Raw genomic sequence first — 25,351 nt, 5'->3', positions numbered from 1 at the left:
GCAGTTATCTGTGTTTTTCTTTTTGGTCAAAGTGCTTTTCACTCAAAGATGGGAGCATAACAAAATAAGACATAGTGCAATCTCACACATTGCATATATTTTTGTGTATGTCGCAGCTGGCAGTGTATTAGAACAGAACAAAGAAGCATGGCTTTGTGATGTAATCCATGTATACTTTTAATGGTGTCTATCCACTGCCGCAACTGTCACACCAGCTATCAGCTTCAACACCATTATCATTTATATGAGCTCTGTTACTCCACTGTTCTCTCTCAGTGCTGTAAACCAGCCTGCTAGCTTGGAATGGGCTCCACCACTAATTCCCGGAGGTCTTCCCTGGTTTGGTCCCTCAATCTGCCGAAGAGGGAAGGACGTCGTTCCGTTATTAAACACGGAGGTTTCGGCTCCAGCAGAGTGAGCCCCTGCAGAGCGTGCAGTAAATCCGTGTCTATCACAGCAGTTCTGGCTGGCTGGCTCGGTTGCGGTGGAATGGGAAGATTAGGAGCACGGATAATTAGACTCCCACTCTGGAAGATGGATGAAGAGCGGGTCTGGCGGGGTAGCGTGGAGGTCAGAATCCACCACGGAGCCGTCCCTGCTGAATAGGAGCCATTTTTAGCTCCCTGAAAGGCAGGGCGGGATTCCTGCCATTGCGTTTTCAGGTGCGACGGCAGGGACAAGTGTGCCTCTCCTGGCTTAACTGCAAACGTGCGTCTTAAAGCCCGAGCAATCTGCGGAGGACTGGAGCGTCTGATGCTTCGTGCCTTCGTGCTGAGCTGCCTTGTGCGCACGGTCATCCGAGTTTACTTTCCTTAAGCAGCTGTGAAAATGAGCCTGAATAAGCGCCTTTATCCACAAATATCTGTGTCGGCTGAGGCAAAATTCTGCCGTGCGCTGTCATGCGGTGTATATTTCAGTTTAGAAGGGGGCTAATAGAGAGGTGTGTGCGTGCCTTGGACCCGTCTCTAAAGCCGTGGTGGGCGTAGGTGCTTGCTGCTGTGATGGAGGTCGTGTTCTCTGTGAAGCTCTGACTGCCGCAGCCGGCGCTGCTGTCAGGGTGACGAATAACTTGACTGAATGGCGAGACTCACACTGCAGGGTTAACAGGACAGGGTTTCTGTCTGCTTTCGCCCCCGCTCATCTCTCTCGCAGGGAACGCTTTCTTCCTTCCCTTCGCTGTCCCCCGTGTTTGTTTTTCTTAATGTCTGTAATTTTCAACGCCGCATTGTGGGCTCCTTTTTGAGAAAATAAAACACGAGGACAAAGGAGAGCGGATGTAGACGGCTCTCTTTAGAGTTTCTGAAAGGCTGAAGGCCAAGCGCAAAGGAGAAAATTGGCTTTCGGTTTCCGAGCGGGGAGAAAGCCCTCTGTGTTTTGATGTGCTACTGCGTGACCAGCTCTCCGAAGTGACGTTGGCTGTTTTTTTTTGTCCGTACCTACACGCTGTAAAACGCTTTCAAATAATGGCTTTCGTGGGATTTTTCTTGTTTTCGTTTTGTAAATACATCTCAAGGACAGGATGATGATTGGAAAAATAATGCCCCTGTTCAGAGCTGCTGCCACATAACACACTTTTGTCATCCTCGTGTTAAAAGCAGAGCCTCAGCCCTCGCTTCTCCTCTATGGGCGATGTGTAAATACCAAGCAGAGAGATCTTGTCTTGAGCAGGATATTGATTTCCTTGCTGCCCTCAGTGTGCCCAGGAAGCATAAATATTATCATATTTCATCTATGTTGGCAGATTTAGAAATAGCTTTGTTATAGAAAAAAATGACAGCACTGGGAACGGTTTGTGGGAGGGTGGGAGGTACAGAGGGGTTTGATTGTGTTTTAAACTTACTTTTCAGCTATGTGACGACTAAGAAAGTCCTTGAGAAATGCCTCACCTTTCAATACTAAGGAGTAAAATCACATACATCAGTAGTACAAAAGTCTGGCACTATAATATATGGTAACTGGCAGAACAGTAATCGGTGTTTATTCTGTTTCTTAGATTAGTTGTGGCTGGGCCTCGTTGGGACATATAGTATAGCTGTGTTATCATTAAAAACATGGAGAAGAAAAGTTTTCTGCTTGCAAAGACCTGGCCATGCACGATGCATCTGATAAATTACACTGGAGTCCTGTCAATGAAATGCCCTGGTTTCAGTGACCGAGTACATTTTTCTTTCGAAAGTCATGAAGGGGTTTGTTAAGTAGTCTGCGAGACTGTTAGATTAGCAGGGCAGAACCTGAATATTAACCATTCCTTTCTCTGTGTTGCAGTCAGAAATGGGTGTTGGGGAAAATAAACTCTACACCAAATTTACTACCCAGCTTGCGCTTTGAAGTGACTTGCATTTGAGATGCTGTAAATCTGTCATACATTTTTTCATTACAATTGCTTTTTAGTGCTTTGCGATATGAGAGGGCTCAACAAGATGTCCAAACCAGGCCTCCCAATCTCTCCCACTTCAGGATTTGGATAACAACCAACACTCTAATTGTCTGACAAACATAATTTATTCAGCAGTCAAATGAAAAAGATGACTGGTTGAAAGGCTTGGACCAGAAGTGTATCTTGTATTCTCTGCAATACAAGATAATGTTTACACATTGCCTTTAGACACGAACTGTCTCTTTACAGCTGCGAAAATGGTAACTCGAAGAGATCATTCTCGAACGCAGGATTTCAAAAACAGACACGGGCAGACTCTGGTGTAATGAGTCGGGAGATAAGATGCAAAGTTTAAAAAGTGCTGCCTCCTGTTTGCAGTGGAACAGCCATCGGCTGAGAGCACGAAAAGTTATATGATTCTAGCGTGTACTCAGAGAAGAGGGCAAGCCAGGGCAGTCCTCTGCTCTTGTCTATCGCCGGGAAAACTTAGGAAGGAGGTGAGACTTTCACAGCCCCACGCTTCATTATGCCAGTGTGTTCCAGCCTTCCTTCCAGCTGAGCTGTCAATTAGCTGATTAAACCCATCACTGTACTAATGATCTTAATTAGGCATGTTTTAGTTCGTCGGAGATAATTCAGGTGACCTAAGAATTCTGAACTTAATTTCTAATCCCGTGCAGGATCTTCAGATCGTGAAAGGCTCTGAATAAGCCAATTATTAGTTCAATTAAAACTTCAATAAACAAAAACGGAAAATGCAGTTCAGACAAAAACCAGGGGATGCTGAGCAGTGAGATTCAGAACCGAGAAGCTCATCTCTCTTAGAGACAACCCTCCTGGGGGTATTCAGAAAACTAACCACCACGACAGGCTCTCGATACCGTCAACTTAGACACAGTCATGGACGCAGTTTAACAGTGTCTGCTGGAACTGAAAGATTCTGAGGATGCTTAAGAAATTCATGTGCTGTGAAAAAATAAATGATCGTTTTTTTAATTTTGCCAACACTTTTATTCAGGAGGGCTTACAAGGGGCTGCAGCGAGAACATCTGCTTTAAAAACGATCACAGGTTCTGTAATGCAATCCAGTTCTGCTTGAGACAGTGCAGAAAAATGCAAATGCAGACCAACCCAGTGGCAGTGTAATGTATGTGCAGTGAAATGGGATCACAGCCGGTGCGAGGCTGAAAGATTTTGTTAACGCAGGGGCGAATGTTTCATGAGAACGGCCCCTGGTGAGTCTCCGGGCTGATCCTGTTGCTGCCGCAGCTACAGCAGAGTCACATGGATGGGTCAATCCCAGTGAAATGAGCAAACAGCTCCTCAGGGGCGCAGGAGGCTGGTATCTCCCGCCATATCGTCTGTGACGAAGCTGCTAGAGGAAGGTGGGGCGATGACAGGTTCGGGGGTGCTGACACATCACATCTCGCCCCATTGATTCTGATCCACGAGCCGCCACAAACAATACAGCCCCCGCCATGATGAGCCTTTATGGGCCGTGTCCTGTAATCATAACATTAAATCACTCGGAATAGGGACGGGACGGGCCAGGCAATTAATCTCCCTTTCTCCCATTCACTGCTAATTCTGCCGGAGCTGCCGAGAAGCTCACAGGGTGCCACCTTCAGCCTCCACGACGGTGTACATTTTGACAGAAGCGACCTTTTTCTCCCTCGTACTGATACGAGGGCTGCAGATGGCGGAGTTCGTGCTGTAGATCCAGACCACAATACAGAGGGCGGTTATGGGGTTTACGAAATGGCCAGTGATGCCTAATTTATTTTAATGAGATGTTGTGTAAGGGGAAAAAAACTGCCTTTTAAAGCACATTGACGAAACCCAACAGCCGGAAGAGCTCCCCAGACACAAACAAACACGGTAGATGTGCTGAATGGCTTCCTCTCACTTGTAAGCATTATTATCCTCGCTCTATCTCGCCACTAGCAACTACCGTAAGACCTAGAATAATTCTGCGCTGGCGTCCTTTGAACGAAAATGTCTAAACGCATTTCGTAAAGTAATGTGTTTTCTGTCGTTATTTTTAGCTCGTGCTTTCAAAAGCCTCTATCCCACTCGCTTGCAGCAGACAGGACTCGGCCTCTGCTGCCTTCCGAAAGTGCTTCTCTTGCACGAAAGTGACGAATCTTTCGTCAAGGAGGGGGGAGGAGCAGCCGTTTGTAAGCGGCGACGCTCGATACCTCTGACACCAGCAGCCAGCCCGGGAGATGGACTGGAGCTTGAGAGAGGGAGGCAGGACGCCCCTCAAAAGGGGGAGAAACCGAGAGAGCAGTCAGCTGTGCGCTCACGATGCGGAGAGTGTCGCAAATCGGGGCTGGGGGTCCAAGCATTGCTTAATGGCTAGAACACCACGTAACACATTCGCATTCCTTTCCCTCATCTCCTTTTTACCTCCTCAAGCGGACTCAGTGAGCTTACACCTGAGCAGCATCAGTCCGTGTGACCCTTCCAAGAGGTGAATGCTGTGTTTCTTCCCCCCCTCTCTCCTTTCAGCAAATGAGGTTCAAACGCGATGCTACTCGGTGGATTGACTGATGCTCGATATATCTTGAAGCTCAGCTCTCTCTTCCCCAGAGGAGCTTTGCTTTATGGATCCCGGCATAATGAATCGCAGGCCGCCTCCTTCTCTCGCGTCCCCCGAAAGCATTTCTCATTTGTGTCGTCTGATGGATGGAGAAGGAGGTCGATTGCCGTGGCCGGTTTGAATACACTAAAAAAGTATCTCGGTATTCAGTGTTTCCATAAACCAGAAATCTGAAATTATGTGCAGTGGTCCCTACTGTGCATTTAACAACTTAACATGCAGTCGGCTGCAGATTACTGATCCAGGTACAGCTTGGTGCTGGTCTGTGGTTCCAGTAATGGATGTAAAAATGCACTTAGGCCTCGGTTTAATAAGGCCCATATTTATGCCCATGGGAGTAACGACTGCAGTGGATAAACTCTTGAACCTTTCAAATCCACAGTGACCTTTGAACCCATAGAATGCATTCTGCTTTGGGTTTCAAGCTCTCCCTTTAATAGAGTCGTTTGTCCACTCTCTGCCTGTCCAGCCCTTTCCAGGGTGATTGACTAGCAGCTTGTTTTGCTCTTGTCTGGTGGCTAAAGGATGGAGGGAGGCAAGGTTTTGTGTCACGCTTGTTCCCGAATGCTGCATCTCTGTCCAAGTCAGACACCCTCTTCAACTTTTATTTATTTTATTTATTTTTGGCCAGCAGCCACATCACCCTGCAACTCACAGCTGGCAAGGTGTGAGCCTGGTCAGTACCTGGATGGGAGACCTCCTGGGAAAAACTAAGGTTGCTGCTGGAAGAGGTGTTAGTGGGGCCAGCAGGGGGCGCTCACCCTGCGGTCTGTGTGGGTCCTAATGCCCCAGTATAGTGACGGGGACACTGTACTGTAAACAGGCGCCGTCCTTCGGATGAGACGTAAAACCAAGGTCCTGACTCTCTGTGGTCATTAAAAATCCCAGGGCGTTTCTCGTAAAGAGTAGGGGTGTAACCCTGGCGTCCTGGCCAAATTTCCCATTGGCCCTTACCAATCATGGCCTCCTAATAATCCCCCTCTATGAATTGGCTTCATTACTCTGCTCTCCTCCCCACTGAGAGCTCCCCAGCTGGAGTGTGGTGAGCGTTCTGGCGCACTATGGCTGCCGTCGCATCATCCAGGTGGGGCTGCACACTGGTGGTGGTAGTGGGATTGCCCATTATCTGTAAAGCACTTTGAGTGGAGTGTCCAGAAAAGCGCTATATAAGTGTAAGCAATTATTATTATTATTATTATTATTATTATTATTATTACATACAGTAAAAGTATACATGTATACAAAAACCCTCTTTCCATTGACTTGTATTATCTCTTTAGGTTATTGTAGATAGTTTTGCAATTTCTTTAATAGCTTAAATCTGACTTTTCAGCAAAGACCAGGAAAGCCATTGTACCGTGGGAGTTCTGTCAGGTGTCAATGGTTTTATACAGTCTGAGAAGAAGAAATGCAGTGTCTTCAAAAAAATTACACAGTTCCATAAAGGGATTTTAAATCTTTCTGATATATTAGAAAAGTATTTCAAAGATGATGAAATACAGCTAAGGCAAATGAAGAATAATGGATCTTCTGAGGAAAATATATATTTTTCTACTTTGCTTTCACCTAGACTTCTTTGGTTTTATATGTTCTGCCTGTAAAACAGAAGAATAGAGTTTGAAAACTTTGTGCTACAGATGTGCAACTCATCCTTATGGGCCAGAATGTCGTTTTCTTTTCACTCAGTCTGACTCTTCTTCATTGAATTGACTGCGAAGATGGACTCACATGAAACTCGCATCTTCAAGGCTTCAATACCAGAGCTCTGGTTGGCTTACATCAGAAATGCCCAGCCCTTTCCTGCATGATCTGAAGGGTTTTGACTCCTATCCCAAGCAGTTTGCTGGTGCTGCTTCAATGTGACTTACGACAGCACATGCCCTGTCCCTCCAGGTCTGTATCTGGACTGCTGTGGCTTACTGCTTCTCTCTGGAGCTAACAGGACCCTCTCTGTGGGAGACTGAAGCATGTCTCAATGGGGGAACTCACATTTACCTGTTGACTGATTGAATAGTTCATTAATTAATAGGTCGACAGGGTTCGTTGCTGGCAGAGAGGCAGGAGAGAGCAAGCACCAGTGTGCCAGAGGGGAAATTAAGTCATTAACTTGGTACCAAAGTCACAGCGCTGCTGTGTCTCCACTGCGAAAGGGCTTTGTCGAAGCAATTAAGCATCTGATATTTTCCGGTACATCTTTTCCTCTTTCAAAAATGCAGCGCTCTTGGGGTTTCTATATTATCAGAGAAGGCATTTAGTCTGCTGGCCTAACTGGAGTCAGATGTGGTTGTTACGCCTGGGCGGGTGGCTCACAGCTCTCGGTTGCCCCGGGAAACCCTGTCGTTCCTATGAGGAATGGCGGGTCTCTTGCGGAGCTGAGGATTTGGACCAGGCACCTCTCGGTCTGGCCCTCCCCCTGGCAGGTACCCAATTCCTTAATTAACATTCCCCTTTGTATTCCCAGGGTGCCACTCTCAAAAGGCTCACAGCACGAGCCCTGTTCAAGGATCTGCTTGCTGTGTGTCCCTCTGACCACAGACCACGACCCTGACTTTCGGCCTTCAAAAGACCTCGCTCCGGCACCTCAGGGGGGGCGATTCCAGATACTGGGAGCTTCACCTGTCGGAGAAATTTGTCCCGCTTCCCCTTAAAAGACAGTCAAGAAATTGCGTCTCAGAAAGTTGAAAGAAGTTTTTATTTCATGCACAAGGGAGCGAAACTTGGTGTATTTTTCTCAAAATAATTGAACTAGAACAGTCCTTAAATATCTTCTGTTCTCTATCCCGCTTCCCTGTGCTTATCAGATTGGCAGTGTTCCAAAATCACGTACATCTTCCTACTTCCCTGTTTTCTCAAGATAACTTCTTTTAATACAATTGGTTACTTAGGGTCGTGGCAGGCATTCCTATATAACAGTATAGAATTGCATAGTAGCCCTTGTGTCCAGCATTCTTCCAACCCAGTTCAAACCAGTTCTAGATGTCCACCTTATAAAATATTGCAGCTTCAGTAGAAAAAGTGTGTTCGAAGTTCACAGAGACCCCCTCAACGCGCTGGCCGCAGAAGATTATTCAGTTTTCTTTCTCGGGTCTCAGCTTTCGCCCCACACCACTGCGCCTTCGGCTACCTCCAGCGAGCTGCGGGCGAGCCCCTTCCCTTTAATTTTGGAATTCCTCCGAAGACCGGCAAGCCCTCGCGCTTGGGTTCCGGCTGAAAACCCTCCGCAGCTCCCTGCTGCACACAGCCGCGTCACAGCCCCGATCTCTGCGTTCGGCCTGTACTCCTCCGCCGCTATCCGCAACACCTTGCTGCGTCATAACAGTGGTCAACTACACTTACATCCTCCGAATACCCTGTTTATCAGCTTTCACATTCCAAGGTTATCCACAGAACCTGTGCCATCTTCCCAAAGCCCTGCCATACTCTGAGGTCATGTCCTATTGGTCACATTAGTTATTAGATTATGGTCCCCTGTATCTGATACATATGTGGCACTTTAAGAACTGGCCTACCCATGAAGCCCACTTCTACCAAGTCATGTTTTGCCCCTGTCCTGTTCTGTACAGCAGTGTCAGGTTCTTCAGGCAGGTGTGACAGCTCCAAATGGGCTCTGGGATTCTTTCTAACACCTGACCACAGCGAGCAGGGCTGGGAACATTCAGAGGTATTGTCAGACTAGACAATGGCTAGTCTGCAGCTCAGATTAATGAATGCCACATTTCAATGCCTCAAGCTTCCTGTCCTTTCCCCAGCCTCTCACTGGCAAAATATATCTGTCATTTCCCATAGGTTGATCTTTGCTTTCCCTGCAAGTAAATAGACATATATTTGCCTAAATGTCAACCAATTTTTTTTTTTGCAAGCTCCAAAGACTTCTCTCTCTGCACCTGTGTTGTGATCTTGCCATCTATTGTCTAACGTTCGCTGTGCAGCATTTCTCTTGATTCGTGTATAGTAAAAAATCGGCAATCTGTCATCCTCTTTTGTTATAAAAGTCTATAACTTATTTTATGGTTGGAAATCCATCTCAGAATTCCCCAGTTTTGAACATAAGTCAGGCTGAATGAAAATGATTATAAATAAACCTACTGCTACATATAGTGTATGTATTATGTACGTATAAAATTATAAAAGCAGAACTGCAGATTAGAAGATCCACTGTCATACGACTAGATCGGTTCTGCTATGTGTAAATGAAGAGTTGACTTGGCACACTACTGTTTTAGTGTTGATGTAGCAAGTTTCTCTTTCTTCCCACAATCCCCTAGAAATCCCCTGAGGACTTCATGGAATATGAAAATCCCATTGTAGGAAAGGCAACTGAAATACGCAGACAGTTCACAGAAAGTGGATCCTGTCCTGCTAACAGCGACAGTACCTGATCCTGTCTGGAGAACAAATGACAGCGCTGAAACTGAAAAAAAGAATTAGACCATTGCAAACACTCTGATGTTGTCAAAGTACGATCAGCAGTGTAAGAAGCTCCCATACTTCTTGGGGAAAAAAAAACAACTGCAATCCTATCAATCCTAAACGGAGGATTTGTAGAGAAAGGTTGAAAGTTGGCAGCCAAGGTCTGCACAACAGAAAAGCAGAGAACACAAAACATTTCTCCACGTTGCCTAATTTGTAAGACTGCTGGTCCGGTACAAATGGATACGTATGAGGCCTCTGCTTTGAACTCTCCAGCAACTGCATCAAAAGTTAAGGAGGCCGCATGGAAATCCGAATCCTTCTCCGTTGAGTTCATCGATTTCCGGGTGCTGAATACTTCGATCCTCGTCGCAGTTCTGGTGGAGGCAGCAGAAATGTTAATGCAGTCACTGTGAATCTCACATCACACTGGATGTTAGTCAAAAGACAATGAATTAATAATCGTGCTCTTATCGTATTTACCGGCTTAATTAATATTCATGAAGATGTGGTCAGTTATGTAACCGATAGCAGAGGTGGGTTTTGGCAGGACGATGAGATCGTTTGAGCGCCCAGATGCTTCTCTCTTGATATCGCTCAAGACAGGGGAGAGAAAAGGTAAACATCATTAGGATTTCTCTGTCTGATAATTAACAAAATGAAAGGGGCAAATTGAGATATTTCTCCATTCATATGGAAATGATAAAAGACCGGATAAGCCTTGTGCTAGATCATGTAGTTAGTTGTCATTACTCTGACAGATAGCTCTGCAGAGCTGTAACGGTAATGCCTAGCGCTGTAGTGAGTCTTCCTATGTCCCAGCAGCACTTACAAGAAAGGAGTTTTTAGCAAAGGAGCTGTTGAGGGTAAATGTCTAGAGAGGGAAAGCTTTCGTCAAAATGTATGTAGAACGCCCACAGTATATCAGGCTATAATTACCTTTAAAAAAATGGTTCAATGAAGAAGACATAATCAGTATGCCTTTTTACCAGATTTGCTATTGGAATATTGTCTCTTGAAATTACAAGAAGTCATTATGAGATGTTGGCTTGATGTGAATAAAAATCAAAGCCAGGCTTGTATTAGCCCCTTTTAAAAAAAAAATCAGGCATGTCCTAATTACAGTCTGAAGTGTAGATTTTTGATGTCAGGTAGCCTCATCATAAAGAACTCTTCGAAAGAAGACATCCTTCAAAAGCTGAAATAGATCCTGTTAAATGGGTACTCTACTGTGCAGTGGTAAAATGAGAGTGTCTAACAAAAATCTAGCAGTCCGAGCACCGAGACAGAGGTGAAATACAGATATTTCTTTCGTAATGTGTTGAAGCGTGATAAGAACAAGGAAAGCAGGAAAGAAAGGAAAACTGTAGTTCTGATTCAATGATGCCGAATAATACCTCAGCCCGGCGTTGTGTATAGAAAATGAAAAGAAGTGAAAAAAACTTCAGATCTGCTTTGAAATTGATTTCTCGATGACAGTTTAAAAAGAATGTGTGTTTCTCTTTGTAGAAAACGTAGCTGTAATACTGCTGGCTCTGTGCTATCCCTCTGGGCAAAACATTGTCAAAGAAACCTCTGAAAACCATTGTTTAAGAGCTTTTATTTTGCTCTTTTTTACTGGTGCATTGATTAGAAGATAGCTATGGATTGAACCTGTAAATTATTTTTCTAAAATCTCTCCTTACTGTATGTGCCATGCACAACAATAAGGCAAAGTCTGTTCCCCCCCAAAATGTGCTTCCTTTTTTGTTTGTTAAGGTGTGGAGCCAGAGAAATTGCAGTGACTCACACTGTGTTTGAAATGGATGTTGTTTAGATAATCTCCTTGAAAACAACAAGTGTGTTGAAGCACTACCCTTATTGAAATGCACAAGAGCATACCACGGTGAAAGTAAAGGGTAACACCTAATAATCACAACAAAGCAGTACAAGATACTGTCCAAATTTAGCATGTGAAACAGAATATAAACTAAAGATAAAGATATAAGCTTCTATAAGGTGTATAACCATAAACCAGCAACACCACTCGGACTGGATTAAATGTTTTCAGTATTCTTTATACTTTTCAACCTTTTAAGGTCTGTCAGACCTATGTTAGCCATCAGCTCTTTATTTTCACAGGACGTTCTGGTGCAACGAAAGACATAGGGACTTGGTAGGATCCCATTTTGCCTGACGATGTGCACGATTGCTTCTTCTCTTCTCGGAGGGAGGGATTGAAACGGCTCAAACAAAACCTAGCCCCAGCGGCCTCCCGAATGATTATAGATCGAAACTCGGACAAGGGCCCGGGTGCAGGACAGGTTGGTGGTCCTGTCTGTGTAACGGGCACCAGAAAGGACTCTGCACAGATTACTCTGCACGGCTGCCTGGACCACATGGAACAAATCCAGAGTGCTGGCGCTCAGTCTACTGAGCAGTCTTTTCAGGAGAGGAAACGAGTTGAGGACTCCGGCACCTCAAAGTGAAAAAAAAAAACTAATGTCATCATTGTGCCTTCAGCCAAGCCTTCTGATTAGGAAACACCAGACTCGTCTGGCCCTGCTGTCTTCATAATCTTCAGGCAGAGGCGTAATCAATAAACAGCAATAGGGAGATTGTAGCGCGAGAAAGAATTACTGTCCCATTCAGCGCCTCGCTGTGAGGAATACAAACTCTCTAGTCTCCAACACTCGCAGAGACCTGCAAGCAGAGGGAATGTCTTCGTTATTGCCCTCCGCTGCATCGCCATACAGCTTTGGGTTTCTCCCGCAGTTTGTCAAAACATCTCTACTTAATATTACGCTGTACCGTTTTTTTAAGGTTTTCTGTGAGCTTGTACAAAACGATTATTATCTGGAAGTTACCACAGATGAAGGCTTCAGCTTAATAAAATCATAATCATCACGCTCATGATAATAGATGCACAGTGTGACTTGTGTGACTCCGTAGACAGCCAATGCAAACACTGCTTGCGTTGTAATTGAGCCCCTTTTCATGCCAGTGATTATTCCCTGTTCTGCGAATTGGACACAAACGCATACTTGTGGCGACTGGTGGGCGGTAGATAATGCTAACTGCTTTATGAATCATGATAACCTGTATTTTGGAGGAGAACCCAGCAGAGCATTCTTTTCTAATAATACAAAAAGCAGCATGCTGCAGACCTGAGAGCTGCAGCGCGGTGGATGCAGTGTTATTTGAAGGCACGGTACAGTGCGGTGCTGTGCATATTCCACTGTGGTTGTTAATTAGGCTGTAAGCTGCCTAATTCTTCCCAGTTAAACAGACAAGAGGTTTAAAGGAAGCTGCTCTGTGGATGAAGTGAGAATAAGGCAGGCTTTGTTTTGGCCACTAATTATCGAGCTTTGTAAGAACATCCACGCTTAATTGCTTTAATGTTATTGAAAGGATTGCTAATAATTCTCTCCATCACTCCCAAACCCCTCCTGATTCCAGCTGAAATGCAGCTCCCAGGCCCCCATCCAAAAGACCTCTGTCCAAATTGTTGGATTAGTTGTCTGCCTGCCCCATGAGCAAAGGCTTTTGAACGATGTTTCACAGAGAGAGCGATTCACCTCCAGAATCTGTCACACTGCAATGGTGATCTGCAACCTCTGGACATTTTCCATAGGAGGCTCTCGGGTCACTGAGAGCTGAGAGGCAGCAGACTTCAAATAGATCCTCAAAGCTCGGGATTAAATGTCACCTCCACGTCTCACCCTCCATGTGCAGTGCTCGCAACACGGGGATTTTTATTCTGCTTTCGACTGCAGAAAAGGTATAGTCAAGCGCAGTGAAATCAAGGGAAAACACGGTAAGACTTTGCAAAGCCATGTGAAAAACTGCCCGGATACCTTACAAATTCATCCTGATGCACTTTCATGGGAGATACGTTCGGCAAACATTCGTTACGCGTTGAAAAGTGACGAGTATTTGGCACAGGAGTTTTTTTTTTTGTCCTCACAGTGAGGTGTTGAGTGGCACAGCAATTCCTTCTCTCCCCATCATTCCAGTCTCCTGCTGCAGTAAAAGCAGGGGTGCAGTGTTGTTGGAGCAGTTCATGCTGGTTTATAGATCCCATTATAGAATCTCCATCATCCAAGGATTGATCGATGATGAGTGACTTATGGGGACTGTTTCCCTCTGGAGACAGTGTAATCAGGCAGCGTTTTCAGTTTTTTATGGATTGGCAGGTTGCCCACTGGGAAATTAAGGACTATCCTTATCATATTTAGATGCTCTAAATTAACAATACTTTTAATCGCCTCATTTAGAATGGTGAGTGATCTGCTGATGGGCCTCCTTATGTAACAAACTCATTCTCTTGTTATCTAAAGGGGAGCCTGTGAGGTTATTTCTCCCCTGTATTTTCTGTCATTACTGTAGTTAATACTGATGCAGTGTGCAAAGTAATATCTCACCTGACCTGCTGGGTGTGGTGGGGCTGCTGGAACATCACGGCTGCTGCATGTCAATGGTGGATGAAGTGGGGTCCCTCCTATGGGTAAAGCTCTTTGAGATCCCTTGTGGTGAAAGGCGCTATATACGTGTGATGGCTGTAGCGCCCGTCAGCCTTGTTTCCACACAGTGTCTTTTGCAGCAGTGTAGCAGGGCGCATTCAGAGAATCTCCCGAGGAGACACTGTCCTCTGGGACACTGAATTATTTAGCGACAGACTGCCGGGCTCCTGACGTTGTGAAATCTGGAGGATCTGGGGCCGTGTGGCCGGAGGCCCTTGGGAAACCCCAGCACACATTCCCCCAGGAGGGGCTGCTCGTGGCACACCTGGCCGGTCTCAGTATGGGCACAGAGCTCCGAGGGATCCTTTCACGAGCCATTTGTTCAACTGCAGCGTCGGGCAACAAACACACCGCTCCTCTCTTTCCTATTTTTCAGTTTCAGTAATAATAATAATAAATAGCCAAGGACGCTGTACATCATGAATAGAGAAAAAAGAAACTACAATAGAAGTACTGTAAATGAAGAAAAAAAAAAACAAGAGCATACAGGTTTTTACGGCTGTAGGCAATCAGACGTAGACCTTCGGAAAGAGGTTTAAAGTTTTGATTTGAAGAGAGTTAAAGAAGTTGTCGCTCGTAGTCTGAGGAACGTCAGCCCAGCCTCAAAAGAACATGGAGGAGTTCAGACATGTGTGATGGAGCCAGGTTGTTTCGAGCCTTGAAAGTCAGTTACGTTAGATTAATGAGATGTGAAAAGAGCCAAGCCTCAGTGCTATGTGTGGTGCTATGGTGCGGTTGTCGGGTTTTTGTCCATTCTACCTGTAGCTCGGAGCGCCCTGGCCTACAGGGCAGACGGCTGTCTCAAGCCGTGCCGTCCAACAACCCTGTTTTCTCTCCATTAGAAGGCAGCGCAACTCAGTTTGAGACCGTCGGGCACTCAGCATGTGATTCACTCCAAAATAAACTTTCGAATCCGTCCCCCCCTCCTCTCTCTGTGGGGCACGGCACCTCCCAGGAACCCCCATTCCTGGGTCGGCGTTGCCATGGAAACGGGAGCGCGGTCATCCCACAGTGAAATGGCAGTGGGCTGGCAGACACCGAGCTCAGGTGCTCAGTGCTGTTGGCACTGCGCAGTTCTGGAGGAAGATTAAAGATAATGACTTAAACCCAGCTCCGGCTTTCCGTTTTTTTTTTTAACTACATTCATTATTTAAAAAGAAAAAAAGCAAGTTCTCCCTGCGTGTTATTTAACAATCCAGAACTCATTAGAAATCAGTCTTCATTTCTGGAGTACCCCCGCTGGCTTAAATAACAGTGTTTTCCCACCTACTCACTCCAAATGTACTTTCCGTTTTTTTTGTGTGCGCAAGGGTAAGGCGGAGAGTTGGTTTCTGAGGTAAAAAGAGTTTGAAAAACGGCTTCTTGCGTGTGAGCCCATTATATCAGAGAACAGAAGGACATAAATTTCTCCCTCCCAGAACAGATGGTCTCGGGGATTTTTACTTTATATGCAGCCTACTTTCATTCGTTTTCAAAATGCAACTGTAATTTTCCCTGCTTTTCTTATTTGGCGTGTTTATTCTCAGAAGCTCAGGCCTAGACGTGAGACACGAGCAGCTGGGTGAGCCAGGTGTCCCACTCCTACTCCCCACACAAGCTCATATTCCAGATCAGGGATGGGCTGCCCCTATACTCCAGGGTTAATTTCCTGCAGCTATTAATATTTTTCAATTAACACCTGATTAAGACCATTAAGACCCCCCTCCCTCACAAATGAGTGATTTAACTTCTTATCCAAACAATTAGCTCAATTTAAGCAATTAAAATCAGAGCTCACCATTTCCTTTGAAGACTGGGGTTGGTCATCTGGTGTTCATTTTTTTTTTAAAACGTTCCTGAAAGTGAAACAGTTTTCTGAAAACCAGGCTCTTAAAAAAAAGAGAGTTTTAAAAGAGCAAATCCAACCTTTTCGCTGTCTTTAATACGTGTGTAGATACAGCCAGCGTGTTTTAAAAAAGCAGGGGTGATTTGAATCAGACATTTATGATCGCGCCTTATCCTCCAGTTACAAGCTGAAGAGGCATCACATGTCAGTTCACCTCAGGTATTTCTAGAATGAGTATTTAAACAGCTTCAATAAATGGGCCCGATGGAGTGAGACGCACTCAGAAATTAGTATTTGTTTAACGGTATTTGCTCTGGCGGTTTCAAAGGCATACAGTTCTGTCATTAATAAAAGACCAGTAGAGCCTATGAACCTTCTCATGCAAGAAGTGCAATCATATTGCCCATCTATATGGACCATAGCGTTGATAGATATGACAGTGTCTAAATGAAGGGTGTGAACAGTGTGAGAAGTCATTCCTGCTTGTGTGCCAGCTCATTCCTGACCCTCTCCCTGCCTCTCCTTCACTGTTCTTGATGTGAACAGTGACTGAAGAGGGAAAGTTGCTGACCTTCCTGCCGCATTTGCCTGCTGTTTTTACTCCAAGTCACTTAAAAGACACTTATTTAGAAGACAGTCGTAGCTTGGGTAGCGCATCCTGTACAGCTCCAGCTCTTAGGTAAATAGTTCCCTTGCTCCACTCTACGGACTCCTCACCCTGTGCAGAATAACTGAGAGGGATTAAAAAGGCTTCCTTGCTTGTTTTTGTAACTGATGTATATTTGATGAGGCCCTGCATGCCCTTCAGCCTCTGAGTAAACAGAATTACTGCAAATGTAACATGATCAGCGAGTACGTGGGGGGGGCCTCGTAAATATTGAATTGCCTCGTAAGGTAGTTCCGAACATCTCTGGGTTTGGGATGCTGAAGTTGCTGCTGTCTGTGTATTCAGGGAGACACAAAAAGCCACTGCCCATGACACTGCAGGTCACTGTACACGCAGGGCTCTCTTTGAATTTGGAACTTGATCGATGCCAGTGACTTTGAAATATGAAACTTGGCATATTCACTCGCGAACGGCCTGCCTGTCTTGATTTTGGCACTTCCTTGAGGAAGCCCGCGGCGTCTTGTGCCCGGTGAGCTGTGTGGGTTGTAGAGAGCACCTTGCTCCTGGCTTGGAGAGCGTGGATTCTCAGGCCTCGCCAGCAGCACCCCCTCCCTGCAGATGAACGATGAAAACTATAAATCCTAGAAAACTCACAAGAAAAGCTGATTTGCATCTTGCGCTCTGTGTCTCTGAAGCTCCAGAGCCACAGGAATGAAATCCGCCAAGAGCAGTTAATATTCATCCTCAGCTCCTTCAGCCAAAGCAGGACCAGAAGGATGCTGGTGTTCCCACTAGGCTGTTTCCTGGCAGTCCAGGGGCTGTATGATTATTTCTGGCCTTAATACACTTAATACACTTAAATACTCACTTGGCAATGTTTATCTGCAATGTGATGGGACTTTTCATCCAGTCTAGGTTCAGACCATACTTTCCTTTAAGAATTCCATGGAGTCAGCAATTCTGCAACCACATGATTCTGCAGACTTCAGACTTCCTCAAAGCTCTGTGCAGAGTTGTCTATCCTTTTCCGTGTCTTAGATGTCTCTATGCTAAATTTCCTTGTTTCCCCGGATCCTTGTGCTGTTGCTGCTCTAGAAGAAATCCCCCGAGCTGACTTGATCTATCCCTTTCAGGATATTGAGTATCTGGATCCTCAAGTAATCCTTTCTGCTTTTCTATTTGGGTTGTAATTTATTCCTTAGTTTGAGGTGTAATTGAGGTAAACCTAGTCGGTCTATAATTTAATGATAGCTACTGTATTTCAATTATCAGCAGCAACTCATGATAGTGACTAATCAGTTTAATCCTATGCAGTACGGTACCTGAAAGGTAATAGTCATTTGTGCCTTCTCCTGTGTTTAAGGTAAAGATCAAGTCCTGACCAGAGCCACAGTGGCTCAGCAGGCCAGAGCACCTCCTGGTTTCTGCAGCGATAATTGGGCTAGAGAGCTTGTGGCTCTCGCCCTGGATGGTACACCAGTCCCTCACAGTTATTGCTCCACAGCAATGTTGGTTCCTACTTGTACAGCAGGGTGGACTAGAGCACCTGGAGTACAGTACCTCACTCAAGGTACAACAGCAGTGTCTGTAGCAGGGACTCGAACCCTCAACTTATCAGTTATGAGCACAAAAGCTTACCCACTACACTCTCTATGTTTAAGGGGTGCTAGAATTTCCTCAGGAGTGCAGCTCAGATCCAGGGCTTTTGATTTGCTTTAAAAACTATTTTGCCCCACTATGCTGGATACATTTGTAACAGAGCCTAAGGAAAGGTCCAGTTCACAACAGAATACGTTAGGCCCCAATATAATAACATTCAAATTATATTTTGTTATTATGGACTTAAAATGTATCTGGTGTTTTGAGGACTCAGTTTTGGCTGAAATCTAAAATTATTTTTTAACAACTAATAGACTAATAGTAAATAAGTACAAGACTTGATAGCCATCTCACCGTTTTTAACGGACTAGAAAATAAATTCTACGAGGATGCAGAGAGTAACATGCCTCCTGAAATCTATTTAATTTAGGAGTAGAAAACCGGTAAATAAAGCTAAAAACTAGGGTGGATACTTCATGTGATTACTGTTCTGAAAATGCTGTGTTAATTACAACCCTGCTTAGCACTTCTTTCAGTAAAGGCATTCTGTTTTCTTTTACAACTTTAGAACGATTTAAGGTGAATTGTCTTATATTGTTTAACTGTCAAGCAATAAAATGATACTTTGAAAATCCCCCCCCGCCACCGACCCGACACCTGGTGTAGTTAAAGCTGTACAGAAACAGCAAATAAAATCCGTTTTCCCAGAGATACATGAACTCCTTTATAAATCCACGTGAAGGAGACACATCCCATTAAACACCGAGAAATGATTCACAGAAGTGTGATCCCTTTCCCCGGCTGGCCGTTAGGGTGTTATTATCTCAGGCTGTGCTCGCTGAGTAATGATTGACAAGCTGACTACAGCGTTAGTGTTGGTGGAAGCCTGACAGCTGCGGTATCTCGCCATTATAAAACCCCTCCCTACAAAAACCAGCGCAAAATACCAACCCGTTCCTGCGATCCTTACTTCCACTGTGGAGTATTCAGTGGGGTATCGTTTGGAGAATGTAGACAGGGTATATATCGAAAGAATGCTTTTCTCCTCTCATGTCAATTAAAATGAGATTTCATTATCTGCTCATAAAAACGCGATCATTAATTTGGAGCCACCCAAGACATTGTGGAGAAATGAAAACGGATTTTACCGTGTAAGCAATTTGATCTGATCCTGGTCTTTAGGAATAAAATTGCACTAGCTGTGCTTCACAATGGGCCAAGCTCCAGTAGAGTTAGTGAGCTTGAATCAGTAAGGTTGTACTCCGTTTGCTGTGCAATGATGGCTCATTGGACTTTACCAGGGTGCCTGCCAGCAGACTTGCGCCACTGTCATTCTGAGATGCACAGCTCATTTAACCTGAGCCCGTTCTCCTGTGAGCACGCTGGGGAGCTCACTCCAGCAGGAAAGCACTTCGAACTGTGTGCCCACAGGCCTTCATTGTACCTGTCCCACTCAGGCCTTAGGGTATTAATTGCACTTTCATTGAAACGTTCAAGTTTAAACTGATGTTACACTACTCCCACCTGGGAGATGCCTCAGCGTCCTGAGATGGAATGGTAAACAGCCTCAGCAAATCTTTCAGCCCCTCTGCGATCTCACTCCCAATCCGTGTAAAACAACTCCTCCTTCTCCTAAAGCTCTGTTGGGCTGTATTCTTTGGTGGTGCTCTTTGTCTGTTTTTGTTGCATTTGTTTGACTCTACTTGAAAACCAATTTCCCCCAAGGGATACTACCGCTTGTGCTGAAGTGAATTTGCATAGCGTCTGGAGTGTCCCAAGTGTCCCCTCCAAAGCTGACACCCCTCTGGCCTTAAACTCTTTTATCTAAAATCCGATTGGAGTCCACAGACAGCAGCAGCCTTGGGGTTTCAGATACACGTGGAGACTTTTTATGAAACTGGAGAGGGGATCTGCATCAGAATGCGATCTGGAAAACGACAGGTAGAGATAAATCCCATTCTGAAGAGAAAAGAGCAGAAGGGCAGAATTGGCTTCTGCCTTTCACCCCTGCCCTTGTAATCTACCTCTTCCATTTCCTCTTAATTACCCCCCACCCCCCTGGCCCATTCCCACTTCTTCTCTCTTTCTCCTCTTCCTCTCTCCCCAGCTCTCCTTCTGCACACACGAAGCACAGCTGAATCCTTGTGTGCTTCTACTTTCCAGTGTCGAAGTCGAATGAACCTCTACTTGAGCTGTTAAGAGAACTGCCCTTCCCCCAACATACCGACAGCAGACCTGGGGAATAATGAGATCTGGACACAACATACAAGCAGAAACCGAGATGACTGTTCACTGCACTATAAAAAGCCACTTTCCTGTACACAATGTTGAAGTTACATAATCAGCAATGACTGTGAGATCTCAAGGGCTACCAGGCAGTAATTGTATTAATTAATAGTTGCTAGGTCACATCAAGGCTTGGTTATGCAAGGCAAAAAAAATTGTTGCTTTTGTCTACATAACACAATAAATGTATTTGCCCTCTGGCTAACTGCTGGATTTGTTTTCCAGCGTAATGCGTTCTGACACGCAGGCAGATAATCACCCTCGCTAAGTGCTGTCTCGTGATATTTGCACAGGGGCCCATTAGTGTAACCTTCTCTCTGACCCGAGGCTCAAGGTGGGAGTCAGACACTGCAGCAGTGCTTTCCCAGCAATGGCGCACACACGCAGACACACACCACGCAGGCCCGCACACGAGCTGCCGGCCAGGTTTCCAAAAACAGCACCCGGACTCGCTCACTTCTGTAGATGTAGCCAATGGGGTTCATCACTGCAGGCCAATTAAAAGACTTGTTTCTGATTCGACAACGCAACACGATCCCCTGAAAGGAAACTAAGGGAGGGAAACATTTCAAACTGAGGACAGGAGGCGCTTTTGGTGGGAACCTGGACCAGTTACCCTGCCGTGTTATTGAAGCCAATACCCTTGTTTCTTTCAGGAAACAGCTGTAAGAGGTCATCAGATCAATTGATTTTAAGTAATAAGAAGAGCTCATCAGCTGACCTCGTTGTAAAAAAAATAAAACATTCCTAACATTTGAATGGCACTGAACCTTCTTAGTGAGCCAGGCTGCCTTTACTAAAACTCAGAGGCTTATTTTGGAAAACTAATTAGAATGAATGTCAGCTTTTTATCTCTCCGTTAGGCAGGAATAATATAGAGTGACTGAGGTGTAATTTTAAACCCCTGGACATTATTCTGTCTACCCAGATTGGAGGACAATGAATGATCACTTACTTAGGTCACAGGAACAGTTTGAGAGGATGTCTAGGATTGCTCAGTCTTTTAGTAAGCTTCACAGCGCTTTATCAGGGAGTGGTGCTGGGATGATAAAGATGGCCGTGAGGGTAGCTGTGTGGATGAGATCTCCACGCAGACGGATTTCGACACGGCACCGAAAGGAGTAGAAAGCAATCAGTGCAACACTCTCTCCACAACATCCCTGACACGTTTCGCTTAAAGAACATTTAATATTCCGGACGTTTGTGCAGAAAAATACATTGCAGTCAGCCTCACTAGCCAAACGTCTGAAACCAAAGGGTCTTGGATAAGTTCAAATTCAGCAGCAGGAGCCAAATCGGCCATAGAGGCCAATTTTCAGAAAGGTGTCTACTGCAGGGCTTTTTCGTCTTAACAGAGTGAGTTGCTGTCAGGATAAATGAAGTGTTATGAGAGCTGTGCTGTCGTAAACCAGAGACCTTTGCCACAAATGCGGTTTATTATTACCTTAATGAGAATCCTGTGCCTAAAATTGATTGTGTGTACAGAGAGAGTGATAATTTGTGCGGCAGTAAGGAAAGGCAGTGCCAGCCTCAGAGAGACAGCAGACCAGTCACAAGCCCATACAGAGGGGTCTAAATTATAGTTTAAGAATAACAGTTTATTCTTACACTAACACTGTGTTTTCACATGAAGAAAAACAAAAGATGTGTGAGATTTTTAATTGGAACTGTTACCAGAGGCAGTGGCTCTGACCTCTGTGAAGCACTGTGTTTATTGCCTCTCGGAACGGTGTTCAGCACCGAAGGGGTGAGACGCAGGGCGAGCTTACAAGCTTGACAAGGTGGCGCCCAGGAATGCTAAAACAGCTCAGATTTGCTGAACAAATACAGTTTTAAAAGGAAACTGAGGAGAGAGGGGATACAGCCAAACCTCTAAACACACGGGTTAATCAGGACCTCTGTTTGCATGCTGGCTGTTTTTATTAGAGGCGGGCAGGCAGTCCCGAACTGGTGTGTGTTGTTCTGGCAGTGCTGGCAGAACAGAGAGCAGCTTCACGTCTGTGAGGGGAGAGGGGGTGCGAGTAACTAGTTTTGTTGATCGGGCTTCTGGTTCTGGTCCTCGTCTGTCTGTGAAATCCGACCTCTCTGGGTCTCTCATTCTCTTTCTGTGGTTAGGTTGCCTGTCCGTCCATTCGTCGGTCAATCTAGAATAATAACTGCTTTCGTGGTCAAGTTCACAGTACGCCATGCTGATGATCATGTACCCATTACTTTAATTTTAATACACGCAAAGCAGAATTAGGCTTCTCTTTGCTCTTAAAACGCTGTAGCATTAGCGATATTTTCATTTATGCTGGTAATTCTCTAATGCTCTGAAAGGTGCTCCTTATAGTACAGTAGCTCTCTACCCTTCAGCCTGTCTCCTGCAACTGTCTCCTGTCTCTTTCATACTGACCCCCCTCTTCCGCTCTCTCTTTCTCGGCAGGCTCCCTGACAGTGTCCATCACAGATATGAGAGCCCCGGTGGTGGGGGGGTCCGGGGGAGTCTATGCTCTCTGCTCGGCTCACCTAGCCAACGTCGTCATGGTAACCGGCTTTGCTATTATCTTGACTTGGCCTCTAGCGAAGGCCTCAAAAAACAGTGTCGGCTCCTTCGAGGGCTTTTCTCCCAGACTGGGTGGCTTTATCCCTGAGCCACAGATAATACACGTTACAGATTAGAACTCAGATGGAAAACGCACTTGTGCCTGAGAATTTTAGTTTTTATTTCTTTTTCTCTTTTGCTGTGTTTTGAAGATGACACCAAATAAGTCAACACTAGCATATTCCCCAACGTCTGTGTCCTGCGCAGACCGAAATTCTTTATGTTGCTTGCATGCGGCACTACAGCTGGAAAAACCCGTCCCTCCGAGCCTGGAGAATTACAGTCTGGGAAAGTCAAATGTAATTTATCAGTTCCTTTCCGGAAATATTGTGCTGTCATCTTCAATTCGTGATGGAATGTCCCATTTCTCACAGACTGCGCACAGCATTTAGGATGGTGAAGAAATCATTTCACTGAGTGGGAATGTATAATATCACAACACATTACTGTAGCAGACATCACCAGTGGCTTATGCGGTTGTGTGAGGTCTTTCGCCTGATTATTTTCATTTTTGTTGAAATGCCTTTGATTGGAGTTGACTCTGATACACAGTTAAAGCAATAAGAAGACAGTTACATGGCTGAAAAAGAGCTGCATTCGGACTCACGTGTACAATCTGCACAATACATCAAAGTTTATTTTTAAACCAAATTAAAGTTACTAAATACTAAGTGTTTTTTTACCATAACTGTCGTACAAGAACTGTTAGAAAACTCAAGTGCATATAAGCTTTTGTGCATAAACAGTATGTACAGTATATATGTATATTTGTGTTTTCCACACAAATTATTTTTCATGTGGGGTTTGTCAATAAACTACTCAAAGATTTTGACTAAAGGCATATTTGGGGTCAGTGTAAGACAAATAATCAAGCCTTGTGCACAGTAGTGGGCAGTTTCCTGTCTTTTGAGGGTAGGATCCTTCACAGATGTTCCTCAGTCCTTGACTCCTTTAGGCCTGGAAAGCTGAAATAAATGATAACCAAATCTGGATGAATTAGCAAGTAATTAGTTGAACAGTATTATCTAAGGGCTCAGCTGCAGTGAGAATTGCGAAGCCTGAGGCTGACTGCAGTAACTCCTGCCTGGACAAGGATGTTTTCAGGAGACGATCTCTCCTGTATGAAGATTCAAAAACAGGAAAGTACCTAAGAAAGGTCATTGTGCTCACTTGTTCCTTTGCTCATTTCAGTTTTAAGCCAAAGTTCTTTCTTCCATTTTCTGATTTCCAATCCAAATTTGGAGCCACCAACTGTTAGTCAGACACAGCTCTCCAGCAGCAGCTCCTGAATGAGACGCACAGACAGGCTCCTCCAACGTGCGGATCTGCAGAGACATTCGTCATGTCGCACAACAGCGCCTAATAGGAGAGGCGACGCTGATTGGAGGAGGAGCTGTGCTTCTCACACTGATGTCACTAAGAGCCTGCAAGCTCCCCGAAAGCTGCAGGATCTGGTGTGGCGCGGGGAAAGTTGTGAGATCCCTGACCAGTTAATCCCAGCTTTCACCGTGGGCAGTGGTCAGAAAAATGGCATCACCCAGACTTGAAGCAGCAATGTATGGCACTGTATACCACCTGAGCCTGAGCCCCTTGACTGCCAAGTCCAAACTTGGCACTGAGACACTTCCATGAGTATGTTTTACATGACTGATATTAAATGTTTATTAGAGGTGAAGAGCTGGGCCTATAGGTGAGGAAGAAGCTCACCATTCCTTAACTTGCTTAGAATTCGTTTCACCTTTTTCGAGACTCTTGACGTTGTTCGTTTCCATTTTCCAACACTGACTTGCTAGCCTAAAACATCATTTAAAAAAAGGGACGTGAAAAAAGCCAATAATAACTTAAATGTCCATATCTGACCTTTAAAAACCACAGAGCAGAAGAAACATCCTGTTGTCTTTTTTCCTTGGCTTCTGACGCTGCTGGGCTTATAGGGCCGCAGGGCACTGCTGTCTTCTCTCACTGCACTCGTGATTGGTGCAGCCGAGGACACTCTCCGCTGGAAGTTTGTTGAGGTGTTAAAAGAAAGATTTGGAAGCTGTGTCAAGGCAGGCTGCTGCAGTCCCTTGGCTGCAAAAATCTATTTGAAAGAACCTGCTAGCTTTCAACCTGCAGACCGCAACAGTGCGAGCAGTTCCTCCAGTCTGCTGGCCAACAGAAGAAGATGGGATGAAAACAGAAAACGTACTCTAGCTCCACGGCAACTCTAATTCATCCTTATTATGACACTTCCAAACCAGGAGGTGGTGACTTTGGGTTAAAAGGAAACAAAGAAGAGCAATTTTCTTGTCTTTCTCTGCAATTGTCTTGGCTATGGAGATCCAGAATAAATTCTAATGAATAAATCCTTCTGGCTACTGTTACATTCTGTGACTTTCCCATTTTCCACTTTTACCACAGTTTTACTGTACATATGCTACAGTGTCCAATTGTTCGATATGGTTTCCTCTTCATGTTACTACTCTAGACTGAAGAAGGGCAATGATATATCTTGACAAATGGTTTTTACAGCACGTTCACTATAGTACGCCACAGCGTTTCTCAAAAATCATGTGGCGT

The 25,351-nt window shown here is 45.0% G+C and overlaps 1 protein-coding gene across 1 annotated transcript in view; it reads left to right on the top strand.

Annotated features, from left to right (window-relative positions):
• rhbdl1 (rhomboid, veinlet-like 1 (Drosophila)) overlaps positions 1-25,351 on the top strand; it is a 79,532-nt gene that overhangs the window by 50,431 nt on the left and 3,750 nt on the right. Inside the window, exon 6 of the mRNA XM_088936281.1 lies at positions 22,634-22,734. Within this exon, the coding sequence (XP_088792407.1) occupies positions 22,634-22,734 (101 nt within the window). The remainder of the gene's footprint in view (positions 1-22,633; positions 22,735-25,351) is intronic.

The sequence above is a fragment of the Atractosteus spatula genome, chromosome 18 (assembly GCF_055471065.1).
Source record: "Atractosteus spatula isolate fAtrSpa1 chromosome 18, fAtrSpa1.hap1, whole genome shotgun sequence".
Classification (NCBI taxonomy): domain Eukaryota; kingdom Metazoa; phylum Chordata; class Actinopteri; order Semionotiformes; family Lepisosteidae; genus Atractosteus; species Atractosteus spatula.
The sequence above is the reverse complement of the archived record's forward strand: the minus strand, read 5'-3'. Positions and strand labels throughout refer to the sequence as shown.